This window comes from Diachasma alloeum, unplaced genomic scaffold, assembly GCF_001412515.2.
Source record: "Diachasma alloeum isolate Michigan unplaced genomic scaffold, Dall2.0 Dall_scaffold_00401, whole genome shotgun sequence".
In the NCBI taxonomy this organism is placed as follows: Eukaryota; Metazoa; Arthropoda; class Insecta; order Hymenoptera; family Braconidae; genus Diachasma; species Diachasma alloeum.
Window position 1 is genome coordinate 172,744 of NW_021680540.1, and position 18,064 is coordinate 190,807.

General features: G+C 35.1%; 1 protein-coding gene across 2 annotated transcripts in view; it reads right to left on the bottom strand.

Moving 5' to 3' along the window:
• The window catches only part of LOC107042016 (zinc finger CCCH domain-containing protein 18), a 96,688-nt gene that overhangs the window by 1,196 nt on the left and 77,428 nt on the right, over positions 1-18,064 (bottom strand). Inside the window, exons 11-14 of one of the 2 annotated variants that reach the window (XM_015262879.2) lie at positions 10,768-10,878; positions 9,652-9,738; positions 868-1,132; positions 566-777 (exon numbers count right to left, since the gene is read on the bottom strand). In XM_015262879.2, the coding sequence (XP_015118365.1) occupies positions 566-777; positions 868-1,132; positions 9,652-9,738; positions 10,768-10,878 (675 nt within the window). Of the gene's footprint in view, positions 1-565; positions 1,133-9,651; positions 9,739-10,767; positions 10,879-18,064 lie in introns of both variants that reach the window. The other variant, XM_015262878.1, reaches the window with a different exon arrangement.

Sequence of the window (18,064 nt, forward strand, 5' to 3'; positions counted from 1 at the left end):
ATCCGATTTGGATCCAATTGCAAATCTACCAGTAGAAGTGACTCATTCTATTTTCAGGATGCTGGATCCTCATTCACTTCTAAACGGCGCTCGAGTATCCCGGGGATGGCTTCACGTCTGCCGAGGTGACTCTCGCTTGAGAGCCACCGCCAGACGCCACCTCAGGAGGGAGAAGAGACCTGCGTACGACCTTGTGGATAAACCCGAGGTTGTCAAGGCGAATGTCAGGAGGATTGAGAAATGCCGTGCCCCTGCCCCAGCTGTCTTCACCTTCGGACCTTCTGGCGTTTCCTCGGGAAGGCCGAGGACCAAAAGTACTGGACGAATCTCTGGGCCTCGATCAAAGATCGATGCGAGAAGGATGACTACTAGGTTTAGGTGAATTAGTTGTAGATTATGTAGATGTTAGCAGGGTTAAGTGGCGATTGCTGGCCAGCAATAATTAAGTGATTAATCAATTTCATGTATTAGTTTTAAGATGACAAATTGATGAAATGCATGTGAATGACTATGAATAAAATCTATTGAACATTAAAAAACCTCTGAATTATATTTTTTCGCTCACCTCTTCAGTTTTCTTTCTAAGATTGGATCTTTGCAGTGTGGCAGCGAGTTCATTCTGAAGCCTCGAAACCACCGGCCCATTAGTGACTTCCTCAACAGTCTTCCCTGCATCCGTAGTACTTCTCCCCTGTGGCAAAAACTCAAGTCTGGACGGCTGCTTTGTCTCTCCCTCGTATGTTCCAATTCTCACCGCAACTTTCCCCCCAGTATTAGCTGCGATTGGCCCATTGGAATTTTGAATTTTCACAAAGCTCTTTTTCTCCATTGGCACTTGACACTTATTATTTACAGAATCCTTATTACCGTTGAGCTGCGGCGGTTTGGCTACTGCTGCGTGTCGCGGGGAGCCGTTCGGCGGGGTTGAGGTTGGCGAGTTGTTGTTGGAGGCTGAGAAGTATGTGGGCGGTGGTTTGGGGATGACTGGACTCGGAGTTTCTTTCAGCTTGAAGGACTCGATACTCTGCATCTCCACTGCGTCTTCACGCGACTTTGTTGGTGATCCGGGAAGGGGGAGTGGTGGTGGGGGTGGACAGCCACCACTTGATCCATTCACTCGCTTTTCCTGCTCCTGAAAAAAATTCAACATGAAAATTATTTACACAACGGATATAACTCAATGAGGATGTGTTGAGGATCAACAAATACCCCTCTCACACTCTACTACGTTTATACTATAGATTTGAACAGGGATCACCACTAATAAATTTCTGTAATATTATAAGAATTTGCCCCTTACATTAATGAAGGTTTAAAATATGCTGATCTAATTTTATAAATAGTATAATATTAATAATTTGATTTTTTCGATTAATGGTGAATTACAAATTTGAGAATATGGAACTGTCAATTTTTACCACTAAGTGAATAATTCAAATTTCTCAAAAAGGGGGTTTTCGATTACACAAATAGTCGTCAATCTTCCTACCTCAATTATTGATTAATAAAATAGTTGAAGATTTGAATATTTGAATTGATGATACTTGAATAATCAAAAAATTTAAGCGTGATGTTAACTGATTGACGGCTACAATATTTAACGGTAATTAAATTTTATGCATTCAACTATCCCTGGATTTGAATAGTCTCAACAATCCAATTTATCAATTAAATTTCATGAGAAAATTAAATAAAAATTATGGTTACTCAGCGAGATTCAAATCAAATTTTGCAAACAAACTGTTTATAAACATTATTTTTTCATAAATAATTTTAAGAATGGAAAGAAAAAGATCTAACGTATGGTGGATAAGAAAATGAAAGATAAATTTCTTTGTCGTCAACTAACAGTATAAGGAGTGATGGTCACCAGCACTGGTTTCCCCGGTTTCCCTTGTTTCCCATTCATCATGAAACTTCACTAGTTAAATTTAATTTCACGTGAACGATTTACATTGTCATCTCCCGGTAAATTTCGTCACGCTCGATAACTTACTTTTATTTCTACCGTACAATATCGCTTTATCCATTGACTTATGTCCATAAACAACAACGGAAAGTTCACTCTCACTGCACTCTAAAGATGCATCGTCCAAGTCGAGCGTGACGATTTCACTCCCGACTTATCATTTCACGAAATGTATATTTTTACATTTTTCTTCCTCAATACACGCACGTCATGTTGCAAAAGAGATAATCAATTGTTGCCGGATAATCTCCCACGTGATAATCGCAGTGGTTCCGATACACATGAAAAGTCAAATCCTTTGTTTCCTCTTTCTCCAGCTCTGTAGTTATTAAAACTATGGAATATATTTGAAATTAACATGTACAATTTTCCGCATGACAAACTTGGCCAGAACAAACACCAATTGCAAACTGTCGTGCAAACTCAAGGAAAGTCACCGGCGATCTTTCACGAGACGCTCGCAGCTTACGTAATCTGCCTATTATTTTTCCACGTCTGTCAACGAGAGCCCCGAGAAACTCAACGAAGCGGTGAAACAAAAAATACAAATAGTACATACATTACACGAGACCCGGTTATCGCACATAACTCAACATGACGTCGTTCAAGAGTATCGATCACTTGTCTCTCCCACCCTCACCTAATCATACGGTAAGTGTCTCAATTTGTTAATTAATTGTAGCACACGAACTAGATTTGCACTTTCCAATTTCACGGCTGACTTTCAATTATAATAAAATTGTTTGAATTAATTCAGTGGGGAAGTGGTAAAACGGGATATGAACGTTGATTTTTTTCGAATTGAATTTAAAATTCTACTGAATATCTTAGAATTGAAGAGCGACGAAGAAATTTTAACACGAAAATTTTTCAGACTCCACTAGATTTTCACTCGAAGAATTTAAAACTCTACGACTCCAGAATTGATTTTGAAACTTTTCATCTTCTGATAGGAAACATTTCTTCAAACAGAAATCAAATGGAGTGATGAAAATTCTGTAATTCCCATTATTATAATTTCAGATTCTCATTGTGATAAACTCTTCAAATAAGTTCATTAGTATATTTAGGAAGAAAGATCAGCCGATTTTCAAGTTTAAGTTTTGGCAAAATATCTATGAAATCAAATAGAATAACTAAATTCCTACTAGGACCACTTTGCTGGCTTTTCCTTTATCCTACTAAATGACCACTGTGAATATTTCCCTATCTACCTCAAATTCAGGAATATTTATCAAAAAAGCACAGCTAAACACGGAGAGGGAATTGTGTTAAAAAATTTTCCTGAATTTTAGTCATCGTGTAACGTATCAATTGGTCTTTTAGTAATTTTTAGGGTCCATCTCGAAAAAACTTCCATTAAAAAAATTGCGTCAAAAAAAACTTGGTCAAAACAACTTGGTAACAAAAAAAATTGGAGAAAAAAAAATTCGAACCTGAACTTCAGAAAACTTGAAAACAACTTTTCAACTTTTAACGTATAAAGAAAATTGGAACAAAAGTCCATACATATACATACAGACACCTTCTGAAAATCGCATATTCGGACTTTGTGGACCATATTCAGGTGCCCTGATACAAAAATTTGGAAACTTAAATTTGAACGATTATAAAGCTTCCATTCGGAAGGAAAAAACAGGAAAAAACTGAACGAACCACAATGCACAACATCGTATCCAGAATCAACAGCATTAAGTCTTGATTACAAATGATTTCACACAAATTCATATGCATGAGAAAATAAATAACACAACTACACTCTGAAATTCCGGACACAAACACAGGTTTTACCGATATTCATACAAAAGACCAGATAACCGAACGGTTTTATTGATAGAGGTTGAATTTGACAAAAGTTCAATTAAGCAAAAGTTCACTTTTCCAAGTCGAATTTAACCAGGTTTTTTCAACAAATTTTTTTTTCTCGAAATTTATTAGACGTGCTTCGAATTTTTAAGGAAATTCAAGTAGAAAACACGATAAATCTAGTAAAAATTCCAATACTGCAAGTACCAACGTTATTAAAAAATGTAATTTTTACTAGAGTTATTGACAGTTCTGCTAGGGTACTGCTAAGAATTCATGGAAGTCCAGTACACTACACGATTACTAGAATAAAAAAAATATCTCTTCGAAAAGTTCAATCAACTTACACGGTACAACAAAATAATGTCAAGTTTTTTACCAAAGATGAAATTTACACCACTTATAGATTTTTGCATGCTGAATCCAACGGTTTTTGCAAAATTCCTCTACCACGTCAGGTTTTAGAGAAAAAAAATGTTAAAGTTGTGAAATTTGTCAAAAATGAACTTTTTCAAAAAATTCTAATTCAATGAATTTTCGACAGAATTGAATGGAAAAAAATAGCAGAGTATAGTTGAAAAATTATTTCATCCGTTAGAATGAACCTCTTCCAATTCCGCGGCGTGATTTCGTTGCAAAAAATCCTAAAATTCATAAATTTGGTTGAATTAACTGTTAATTACGTGAACTCTCGGAAGTTGGCTTCGTATATATTTCTAACCCCCTGGAATTTATTCAATAAACACGTGGTTATTTTTGCAAAGACTCACGGTTATGGAAATAAACGGTGAGAAAGTTTTTAATGAATTTCTCAGTTGGGATTGATATTGGTCGCCGGTTGAAAGGAAAATCGTCATTCTGGAATTACCATTGGGAGGTTGAAACGTTGAATATGAGGTATTTTCTCTCTATTATCCAGCGTAAAATTGGCTTACATTCACTATTTTATTTTATTTTTTATTCGGAGGATCCCCAAAGACCCCAGGATGACAGTTCCGTGTCCCTCATCGTTTATGCGGCTTCTGGACTGTTTCATTGGTCATGCAAATTTACTTGCCAACTTGACTCCCCTCCTGACAGAATTTTCATCGGCTGGAATCATCCTTGAATTTTTTTTATCGTGTGTGTGTCACTAGCTTTATTTCCTATTGTCAAATTAATTTTCTGCGCAAAAAATTACAGTAAATCAAGTTTCTGAAATAAATTTTCTCGTCTCGTTATATCTCTCGTCTCGTCTCGTTTCTCTCGCGTCTCGCGGCAGTACTACAATAGAAAGAGGGCTAGAAAAATTCCTTAGTTGACAAGTTGTGTATTTTAATAACTTCATCCCAGGGAATTGATGCCAGATAGGGAAGGAACAAAAAAATTCATAAAAGTCAAGCGGGAGAGATGAGTGGAGCGAGTGGAGAGACGACTAGAGTGATGGTAGGAGGTAAACGAGAGGGGCAAATGGAGAGATTACAAACCTTGATTACAAGATTTCAAGACCCTAGCCATCGACTGACTTGTCTTTTGAGTTTGAATCTCCCTGCATGTCTCCCCATTTGACCCTTCTGGGAATTCACTTTTCTCACCCGTTTGACCTTTGTAATCTCAACCCTTCCGCTTGACCCTTGTCGTTACTCCACATTCGTTCCATCCAATTTAACAGAAGAATTTCGGGGAGAAACCCATGAGCAACTTCAGGATTGAACTGTCTTCTCTAACAGTTCGCAATTAGAAATGTCGCGAAAATGTAACAACTCACCCGATTCATTCTGTTACGTTTGTGCACAATTCATCCCTACATCACAGAGGAGAAATATCACCCCTGCTGTGAAGGAAGCCTATGAGATCGTGTTCAGGCGATCCATTTGTAACCAGGACAAACCCTGGACTCCATCAATGTGCTGCTGCTCTTGTCGCGTCCTGCTACAGGTATCAGTGAAAACCAGGGAGATGAAACTTGCGTTCAACGTCCCAGCGATATGGAGAGAACAGTATGATCACATCACAGACTGTTATTTTTGGTTGACAAACACATACGGATATTCTCGTAAAAATAAGAAGACTCTCCAATATCCAACCGTAAAATCATTGGATCCACCATCATTCTCGGCGATGGTACCTGTATTTCAAGGGAAGAAGGATACAACATCGGTGGACACGCCTGTTGCTGCAGAAGCACCTGTGTGCACCGACACAGACGACACAGAAGACATTTCCAAAGACGAAAATTACATAGAAGAAGTACCACCGGTGTTAGTGAAACCAGGTCTCATGACCCAAGGGCAGCTGAATGATCTTGCTAGGGACTTGAACCTCACGAAGGGAAGATCGGAGTACATGGGTTCGGTTCTCAAAGAATTCAACGTCTTAGAACCTAGGGTTACTACCAGCCATTTCCGTCATCGAGATCAGACCTTTCGTGAGTATTCCGTGGAAGAGGAAAAGCTTTTCTATTGCTCCAATGTGGATGGCCTTATGAAAAGTCTGGGGCATGATCATCATCCAGAGGCTTGGCGCTTCTTCATCGATTCCTCTCGCATCAGTTTAAAGGCTATACTCCTTCACATTGGCAATATTTACCCTTCTGTGCCTGTTGCGTACTCTACGTCATTGGGAGAAAACCATGCAGATGTGCAACTCCTCCTCCTTGATAAGATTCAGTACAGAGAATACAAGTGGCTCATCTGTGCTGATCTGAAGATGGTCGCACTCGTCATGGGGATGCAACTGGGATTCACAAAATACAGCTGCTTTCTATGCCATTGGGACAGTCGGGACAGAGAGAACCATTATAAAACTAAAGAATGGTCGCGACGCGATGAATTCATCCCTGGTAATCGGAATATTGTTGGGGAGCGACTCACTGAATTAGAGAAAATCTGTTTACCTCCTTTGCACATAAAACTTGGACTCATATCGAGCTTCGTGAAAAGACTCCAGAAGGACGGACCAGCATTTGCCTACTTAAAAACTCTCTTTCCAAAATTGAGTGACGCCAAAATTAAAGCAGGAGTTTTTGTTGGCCCACAAATCCGCAAGTTAATTGAAAATGATAAAGATTTCGAGAAAACCCTGAATCAGATTGAGCTGAAAATATGGCGCTCACTGATGGTCTTGCCTGAGTTCCTTGGAAGCCGTCGTTCACCACACTACCGACGAATTGTGCAACAGATGCTTGTGAATTTTCAGAAAATGGGGATTAACATGTCTCTGAAAATTCACTTCTTACATTCCCATCTAGATTTTTTTCCGCAGAAGCTAGTCGACGTCAGCGATGAGCACGGAGAACGATTCCACCAGGACATCGCGACAATAGAAAAGCGATATCAAGGAAAGTCCATACTCCATGTTGGGAGATTATTACTGGAGTTTAATGAGCGATGATGATACGGAGCACAAACGCAAATTCTACAGGATCTCTTTTCAGAACGCTGAAACTGTAAAACAACGAAAAACTTGTTGATGCCAATTTTTCATATTCAATGTTCAAAACTCGTTTTTTCTTCTTCTGTGATTAAATGCAAAACCCCTTTACTCAACTCTTATCCTTGACTTTACTCTTATTCTTTACTTTGATGCTTACTTTTACTTTTACTTATGCTTTATAGCTAGTTTTGAAACTTCACCCTGATGTACTCTCAAATTCTCTCCTGATGGTACACTAGCATTCATCACTCTGATGCGATTTTGATGAATTTTGATGGGTCACCGTGAATACCTGAGGCTTCGTTTTGATGAAATACATACAAAAGTATTCATTTCTTTATGAGAGAATTTATTTTCAAAATATAACGGTAATTTCTCGAGTAATAAATTGAATTACATACAAAAAATGTAGTTAGAGACATACAAACTATGAATAGAAATCCCAAAATAGATATTGTTGATAGAAATTAGGTTCAGAAAAAGGGAAAATGTGGGAAGTAAGTCGGCATGTCTGCTGAACCAATCCAGGGGATATAAACTATGAGGGACATGGAACTGTCATCCTGGAGGCTTCGTGGGCCCTCATCGTGTTTATGCAGTAAAACCTTATGATGAATAAAATAGTAAATGGATGCAAATGTGGGTGTCTCCATCCTCCAATAGGTGATAGAAAGAAAATACCTCGCATTTCACGTTTCAGCCTCCCAACGGTAGTTCCCGGATTCACAATTTTCCTCTTAAAAGGCGGCCTATATCACTTCAAACTGAGAAGTCCACTCAAAAACCTTCTCACAGTTCATTTTTATAACCTTGAGCCTTTAAAAAATAACTACGTGCTTCTTGAATAAATTCCAGGGGGTTAGAAATATATACGAAGCCAACTTACGAGAGTTCACGTAATCAACAGTTAATTCAACCAAATTTATGAATTTCAGGATTTTTTTGCAGCGAAATCATGCCGCGGAATTGGAAGAGGTTTATTCTAACGGATGAAATAATTTTTCAACTATACTCTGCCATTTTTTTCCATTCAATTCTGTCGAAAATTCATTGAATTAAAATTTTTTGAAAAAGTTCAGTTTTGACAAATTTCACAAATTTAACATTTTTTTTCTCTAAAACCTGACGTGCTAGAGGAATTTTGCAAAAACCATTGGATTCAGCGTGCAAAAATCTATAGGTGGTGTAAATTTCATCTTTGGTAAAAAACTTGACCTTATTTTGTTGTACCGTGTTATCAGTTTTCACCACTTTCCTAATGAATTATAATCAATCCAAAACTATAAAACTAAGACCTATAAACCTAATTTACTTCAAAAGTGTCACTCTTCACATCTTTTTAATTCCACTATTTCCAAAAACGATTTACTAAAATTAAGATGATTAAGAGAATATGAGTAACTCGGTCTTAATTCCTAATTCCACAAACTTATTTTCAATTAAAATTCCGAGGTGAATTGATCTGACACGAGACATATACTGGCCGCACGAATGTCGTGAATGTACCTCTAAGGTGTTAATTTCGCTATCTCGTTTGATTCTTTTGTACATTGGATACATAACAATGGTATCGTTGTGTCGGTGGGAATTTAATCCGTAGGTGTAGTCCCCAGAATTCATGTGGTAATGTACACACCTGAGGCACACATACTTCACCATTTCCCTCATCACCTGCGCTGGTGATAAGGAGTAATGCCTCGCGTTATCACCTGATGACGCGATGGTCTTTTGAATTTCATGTGTAATTAAATTTATGGTCTGTCATTTGGATTTTTTATTGCTTTATTTTTGCATTGATTGCTCTGTGAAGGAGAGGAACTTCTCTTATTTTTCATGCAATTTCCTTCAAGGAAATGGTTGTATTATCCACTGTGATGACTCTGTGAAGTGGGAGAGACACTCGTGCAGTTCAATATCATGAGAGAAAATAATAATGAATAAACCTTTCGCTTTTGCTGAAAAATTTCACGCGATACCGCAAACTCATCGGCACTCTTTAAATGAAAGAAAAGAAAAACTAGTGAAAGTTTTTTTCAATTCAACGGTCGGTTGTCTCCAATTATACAATTTAGAGTAAGGTCAATGCACCTGGAGTCACGTAGACACATTTAACCGCTGTCACTAGGAATTAAATTGTCTGTTTTGCAAACTTTTCTATTTTTGTTTCTTTTACTGACTCTTCAGAGGGATTTCCTCATTGCATAAGTGTTCTCCCGACCTTGGACTGAATTTTCTTGAACTATTGGTAATGGTAATGACGGTCGAACTTATCAGGTACAGAAATTTACGATTTTGTTTTTTTTTCTTGCATTTTTTTCATATTTCCTTCGATTGGCGATGTTAACGGTAGCTAGTTGAGTTGCTTGATTTCCCTTGACCTAATTGATCTAATCAAAGGGGATGTTGAACAAATTGAAGAAAGAATTTGTGTTATCGGTTTCAACTCAATAGTGGCAGTTTACCTTTTTTTGGTCTTGTTCTGGTGATTGAATCTTTTGCTGATTTTGGTTGAACATTTTCTGATGGGCACGTTTGAATTCTTCCATTAGCTGAAAGATAATAAATTAACGGAATTAGTTGGAATTTATTTCACTATTTTAATCAACAGTGGAATGATAAAGAAATGAAGACAAGATGAGAAATAATGGGTGGGTTTTATGGTATTTCATTGTCGGGAGAATTATCAGTTTTGAAGGAAATTAGTGGATATCAAGAGATCCATGAATTTTGTAAACTGAATTTTATAAATATCTCTCAGCCCATTAGGTATGGAGGAAAATTTTCAACGATTTTTGACTAGTCGACAATTATCAATTTTGTAGAAGAATAATAAGTGAAAATTACTTCAAGGGTGCTACATAGACTATTGGTAAATGTCTGTTCTTCTTCCTATAAATAGGGATAGCCAAATCCATAAAATATAATGACTGTTGGTTTATTAAATAGTCAAATTAGTTAATATCACTTTTAAATTTTAATTATTGCAGTAATCATTAATTTAAATAGTCAAATTTTGAATTATTCATTAATCAGTAATTGAGTTAGGAAGATTGACGATTATTTGGATAATCGAAAATCCCTTATAAGAAATTTAGTATTATCTAGTTAATAGAAAATTTATAGTTCCATAATTTTAAATATTTAATTCAGCATCAATTGGAAATTTAGATTATCAATTATTTTGCTATTTTTTAATTTCGATCAGTATATTTCGACCTTGATCAATGTAAGTCGGAAATTCTTTTAATACTGAAGAATCGGAAAATTGATGGCCATCCCGGCCTGTAAGAAAGGCCATCGAATTATGTACAAAAATGTACTTTGATAATTCTTCCCAGATTTCAGTTTTGTAGAAATTTGAAAATAAATAAATCCGGAAAGTTGAGGAAAAAATATCGGGAGATGTTTTTTATGGTTCATGAAATTTTCTATAAGAGGCCTTTTCATTATATCTGATCATATCTAATAATATATTATTCCGCTAAACTTCTCACCAAAAATATTTGCAAAATATACTATAAGAGTCATGGCATAGATTCCCAGAACTGAACAGGGAATAATTCTTCTGGTGCATTTACCTTATCATGCGTTACTTTGTTCTCCTGCGCCTTTAAAGCCTCTGGATTCTGTGGTTGTTTTTTCGGTTCAAACACGGGCCTATCTCCATTCGCTTCAGCTTTAGCAGCTCTCTGAACAAGCAAAAAGTTTGATAAAACGATCCGGCCTCCACAACAATGAAGATTACTTATGAATTTTGGCACATCAACAACAAATTAGTCACGCACCATGTAATCTATCATTCGCGATATACTTCTTGGGAATTAGTAGAAACGGAAGAGAGGGGTTCAGTCGTAAAGTGATAAAGTATCTCAAGTCCACATATTATTACATTCGCGAATAAATTTTTTTCACAAGTCGCTAGATTACCCCGGATTACATTGATTTCACATCGATTTCAAAACTCTGTTCCAAATTAAATTTTTACTCATTAAAAAAAAAATTCCCAGAATATAACAGAAAAAAGTTTTAATTCTCAATAATGTTACTCAAGGGACATTCCACGCTATTTCGATGAAAAAAAAATGCATGTTTTTTTTTTCCTGTGATAATTTGACATATTGCGAGGGGCCGGTAGAGATATCGTTTTCTGGAAAAAAAAATGAAAAAAATTTTTTTTTGAAATTTTTATGGCTAGTCAAATTTTTGGCATACTGAAAAACACTTTTTTTTTAGACCTCGTAACACAGCAAATATGCATTTTGTGGAAAAAATGTAAGAGGTCTTTTTCGTTGGGAAAGGATGAATTTCTATCTAGAAAAAAACGGTAGGAAAAAGTCAATGTTTATGAATTTTTTTAACAACAAATTTATTTGTTTATAAAAAAAAACTGACATGGAGCTAAAAATCTGAAAAAAATATATGATGTCGCACATGTATTCCTGAGTTTTATGCAATTTTTTTGGCGAGGTACCACTCAATAGTTCATGAGCTATGATTTTTTTTATGAACAAAGTCCCATTTTTCTTGAATACCATTGACGTGGTAAATTTGGAAATTCATCGAATACACTGTTTATGGGAAGAGTAGAAGAATAGTTGTCTGTTGGGAAGAGGTGAATTATTATACACAATCAATTTGAGTGAGAAAATAACAATTATTATTTAATTTTTATTATAAACTAATTATTTTTGGAAAAAAAATTATGATGTCTTAATGCAAAAATTTGAGAAAAAATCAGGTTACAGAGAATAATCAGTCACACAAGGATGGAATATTTCATTCAATTTCTATTGAACATTTCTAAATAATTAAATAGTTCATTAAATAGCTAAGGGTGCTGTTCATCGTCGTGCTCTCTTGTTGTTCCTTCTGCCGGGATTCTGAAATTTGATTTCAAAATATAATTGACTCCTGTATGACACTTACTTCTCTACACAATGATCTTCATAGTCCTGATCTAATGAATAAAGTCTACATCTAATTTTGTGGGAATTGGGAATTGGAACAAAAGAATGGAACTTCCGTGTTCCAGAGATAGTGATTCCATTTTTGAAGCGTGATTCCAAGGCAGTTTCCTCTGCCATGTGCTCTTCATTGGTGCAGTAAATTGTGTTTATATCATTGACTGCACTGGGAGAGTGACTTTCCTAGAAGGGAGAAACACCCGGTGGCGAGTGCACCTCAGTCAGTCAATGAACAATTTAATAATTATTTAGAAATGTACAATAGAAATTGAATGAAATATCCCATGCTTGTGTGACTGATTATTCTCGGTAACCTGATTTTTTCTCAAATTTTTGCATTAAGACATCATAATTTTTTTTCCAAAAATAATTAGTTTATAATAAAAATTAAATAATAATTGTTATTTTCTCACTCAAATTGATTGTGTATAATAATTCACCTCTTCCCAACAGACAACTATTCTTCTACTCTTCCCATAAACAGTGTATTCGATGAATTTCCAAATTTACCACGTCAATGGTATTCAAGAAAAATGGGACTTTGTTTATCAAAAAAATCATAGCTCATGAACTATTGAGTGGTACCTCGCCAAAAAAATTGCATAAAACTCAGGAAGACATGTGCTACATCATATTTTTTTTTCAGATTTTTAGCTCCATGTCAGCATATTTTTTTTATAAACAAATAAATTTGTTGTTAAAAAAATTCATAAACATTGACTTTTTCCTACCGTTTTTTTTTCTAGATAGAAATTCATCCTTTCCCAACAAAAAAGACCTCTTACATTTTTTCCATAAAATGCATATTTGCTGAGTTACGAGGTCTCAAAAAAAAAGTGTTTTTCAGTATGCCAAAATTTTGACTAGCCATCAAAATTTCAAAACATTTTTTTTTTCATTTTTTTCCAGAAAATGATATCTCTACCGGCCCCTCGCAATATGTCAAATTATCACAGGAAAAAAAAACATGCATTTTTTCTTGATCGAAATAGCGTGGAATGTCCCTCACACTTTATATGATTGTACATAAATTGAGGCACATTTTTTTCCTATTCCGGAAAAAATCTTGGCTCTGCAATTCAAAACTTTTGGGTTCAGAAAATAAGAGCATTGGGATTCTTGGATGAAAAACATCTAGATTTTTAAATTAATAAAATTCTCGGTCTTGCAAAAGTTGACTTTTCCTCTTCTAAAATTAATTTATTGATGTTTGTAAATCCTTGTTTATTGAAAGAATAGAACCTGACAACTTGACTCAACTAATGTTGAATTAATCCTTATATATAAAGGAAAGCATAATGGCTGCCGAATGAAAACTCGAATTGAAGAATGTCGAATCGATTCACCGAAAGTCGAAGTCGAACGGACGTGTTCGATCATGAACTTATGAAACAGAAATAGAGTGTCGTATCGAATAAATTGCCACATGTTGTTATCTTCAGAGTCATTGCGGCGGGTGAAAGACGCATTCTCATGAGAACTTTCATGAGAATGAGCAATTCGGCCGCGACAGTGCTATTTACGAAAGTACGCTAGAATTACAAATCGGATTTCTAACCTCGAATAAGAAACGAACACCGTGTATACATTAAATACATCAGTGCATATTTTCTATAATACACGCATTTGTTTATAATTAGTGGAATGGGAAATGATTTTTTGGTGATAAAAGTTACGAGCTGACAAGATTAAATTATAGATGATTAATGAACTTGAATGTCGAGAATGAATTGAAAAAAAAAATAGAAAATCTAAAAATATTCAATTTTAAATTTTTCATTCGATTTTGGTTATTCGATGGTTTGTTTAATGAAATCAATACTTATATGACAAAATAAAATAATATTGATTTTTTTGCCATGGACCTAATTTTTGGTGAAATTCTGAAAACGGAAGAATTCGTTATAATTCAGGAATAGTACATTACATGCCCGAGCCTTGGAAAACAGATCACCGTCCTCCACGTGCACGATTGCCTTCCGAGTCGAAGGCGAGGATGGGGTTTTTCAGGTCCCGTTACACGAAAAAAATTATTCTTTGAGTGAAACATTGATTGCTATTGGATTATTTATATAAAAAATGATTGTGGTCTTCGAAAATTGTGATTTTCCAATCATTTCATTAGTGTATTTCAGAAAGTCGACTTCATTTTTTCCTAGCAATTATACTGTTGAAAAAAATTGAAATTCATGGATAGTTCAGTGGTAATTTTTAGGAGCAAGACATTTAAGTTAAATTGAGAGAGGAAAGTCATGAAATTTAAAAATTGACTGAAAATTTAATGGAATTCAACATTTCTTAACAGTATGAAAATAAAAAGTTGCTTGAATTTTCATTGAAAACGTGAATATTCTGCACCCAATTTCTTACTCTGTATTTTCGATTGATAAACCAACTATAATTGTTCTAATCATTTAGGTCGGGGGCAATAGAATGATTCAACTTTCTTAATGTTGCGCTTACTAAGGTTTTCTCCAAAGTTGATTAGAATCAATAACTAGAATTATGAGTTTATTATGATATTTTTTACATGAAGTGCAGAAGAATCTGAATGCACTACAGTGCAAATGATGATAGATTTTTTCACGTTGAACAAAGAATAATAATAATATAGGAATAAAAGAAATTCAGTTATGAATGAACAGCTGTGGCTCAATATTCCATAACAGTAGAGAACAGGAATGATGATATTTTCATAATATCTGACACATTAACATGAATTTCAGATTCACAAAAAAGAATCGAGCAGAAGTCAAATTGTCATTTTACGTTTTAATTTCCAAAATTTGGTGCTGAAAACATGAGGTGACAATATTCTAAATGGGGAATTATGTTGATGATATGAACAATAGATTAATTGAATTACCAAGTGAACTGATTGAAAAATTGTATCACGGTGTTGGCAAGCACTTTTACCAGAGTATCACCAAACATTGAATTTCGGCAATTTACTCTTCGAATTATGTTCGAGTAGAAATTGGATTGTAATTATGATGGAAATCTTATTCAGTGAGCAGAGGAATTAGCATATGCGCAGATTATTCATTGCAATATAAATATTTCATAGTTAATAAATTGAGGCACATCATTTTCATCAGTCGCACTGCTTTTTGCAATGACAATGATTATGAACAATGAATGGAAGAAAGGAATTCTGAGTCCGACGGGAATTGTGTTATAAATATGGTAAGAGAGCCCTTCAGCTTGACTAAGATAGTAATCAAAAGTCGAAACTATTGAAACTGATAATATGAAAATTTCAGAGTCGGTTTTATCTTTTATGTGAGCACTCATCAAGAGATTGTTAGAAATTGATAAATACGTGTTTCAGCTTCGTTACAAAATCCATCTCTAAGGGGGTGAATAGGGAATGAATTATAGAAACTTCGAGGAAGGTTGCAGGTTTCCAAAAAAATCAGAACTGTCAATTTTTTTCCCAAATGTAAGATAATTCGGGAGTTTTCCAAAAATTCAAGACAATTATGAGGTTTTCTGAAGAACTTAGAGACAATCTATGGAGTTTTTGAAAATTACAAAACATTTACAATATCTCTCAAATATTCGAGGATTGTTGAATAAATAATGGGAAAACAATTGATAGGAAAGGGCGGCATTTTGCAAATAAAACTGATTTGAAGCAGTCATGAAAGCCCGAATACTGCACTCTGATTCATTGAAATGCGAAAGGAGGAAATAATTTGGTAATTCTTCAGATTTTCTCCACAATTCCACAAAAATTTTCAAGTTTCTTGAAAAAAATTAATATAAATTTCGAAAGATTATAGAAAATTTGAAAAAATTTTAGATGATTAGATGATGAAAGTTTGAAGTTTATGACATCGTCGAATAAAATTGTGAAAAAATCATGAATGAAGCGAAAACACTTCGAATTAGCGAAAGAAGATCAGAATTGACCCCATAATTTTTCTAGAAAAATAATTGAATACTTTTGTCAAGTTGCAAACGGAAATGAAGAGGGAGGCGAAGACAAAAAAATTATGGCCTGTGAGAAATTTGATAATTGTTGTTTTGCACTCTGAATATAATTTTGATTACAATAGTAATTAAAATTTCATTCAATGAGGACGGAAACTCAGAATTAGTGGATCACTTATTATAATATTTAAATTGAACAAGCAATGAACCGAGACGCATTGTTTTCATTAACTTTAACACTCAATAGACTAAAACGACGATAAATCATTAATTTTCGAAAGAAACAAAAAAAGCAAAGGCATAATAAATGGGCATCAACGTCGCGGCCGCTTGCGGCCGCGGCGGCGCTAGTGTTCATTTATTTCAGAATAGCCCTTTTCTCACTTGATATTAGCAGGTTTCTGGTGCTGAATTTTAGGGATTTTATTTCTGAAACCAAGTAATCAGTTTCGTATTCTCAGTAAAATGCCTTCTAAAACAATGATTTTCCTAACATCAATAACTTGGTTCTGCAAACCATAGTATATTGTGCATCAAGGGCGCAAAGTCAAGACTCCGCCCGAGGTGCACATGCAATTTTTTAACACACCTGCAGAGGAAAGTTCATATTTTGCTGTTTGATCAGCGGGAGAAAAGTATGAATTTTCCATGCAGCAGTGAGAAAAAAAAATTTTTTCTTCTACGTCTGATAAAGTTATCTATATTGTCAGAATGCATTCAAAGGATCAATATTCGTAATACCTTGGATGCATTTTAATAATATAAAGGAGAAGGCATTTTCGGAACGCATTTTAACGTACAGCCCAAAGTACTGAAGCTACAAACATGGAACTTTGCATGTGGATTCCTTTGGTGACGTAAGAACCTGCTAACGGCGGATTTTCGGGGGGTAAAAAGGGTGCATATATATTATATACGAATTCGGAAACAGCTGAAGTTAGAGGCATGAAAATTCGTATATGTGTATCAAATGACCGAACTTTTTTAGAACTTAACATATTTTGAAACCTTTTCTTTACAAAAAAAATCTGAGCATATTCATCAGTTTTCTGGAAAATTCTAGAAGCTTCTGGAGTTTAGAGAGGAATTCAAGAGATGTCTCAAATTTTCTCAAAAATTTATGAAAATCCGCGGCTTTTCTGCTAGATTTCTAGAAAATTCTACGTTAAAAATATTTTAAAAATTCGGAGATTTTCTAAAAAATTCTAGAGAATTCGGGAGGGGACCAGAAAATTTTAGGGAAATTCTTAACAAATCATCATTTTTAAATATGAAAATTAAATGTAGAAGAAGGGCAACGCCAGATGCAACAGCTAGTTTTGCTGCGAAATTTCAAGGAACCTTTACATTTACATCATTAGCCCCCATAAACCCCGCTTTTTCGTAGAATCAGTTCTTCCAGAGATCAACGGTCAATCGCCAGAAATTTATAAATTGACTGACTACCCGTCCCGTTCCTCGCTACGTTATTGAAATGATCGCAATAATTCAAAAGTTTAAGAGAACACATCAGGAGACCTTATGGGATACAAATCTTCTCCTCAACAAAGGTCCCTTGCCATTTTTTCCCAAAGTCTTCTGTTTTGGAGATGTCGTATAAAAATGTTATAAGCAACAGAAAAAATAAGATAGCAAAATATGATAGCTTTATTAATTCGGCAGATGTCTCGAAAAGAAACAACTTGATGGGTAAAATCACAAAACATTATACGTTACCAATTTTCAAGTACGAAAAAATTAAAGACAACCTAATGCAGGCGTTAGATAATTCGCTTAAATTTCTGTTGTAATCCTGTTAGTTTTTCGCTGATTCTAATGAAAAACTATGCAGTTATTCCTCACAATTTTTGTTCAAAAAAAGATATATTGGATGTACCGATGGCGGTGGCTGTGTGGTTAGAGTGCGGGATTGGCGTGAGGTTTTCCTTCTTTCGGCGAATGCGGCATAGGGGTTTGGGGGATGGAAAGGGAACAA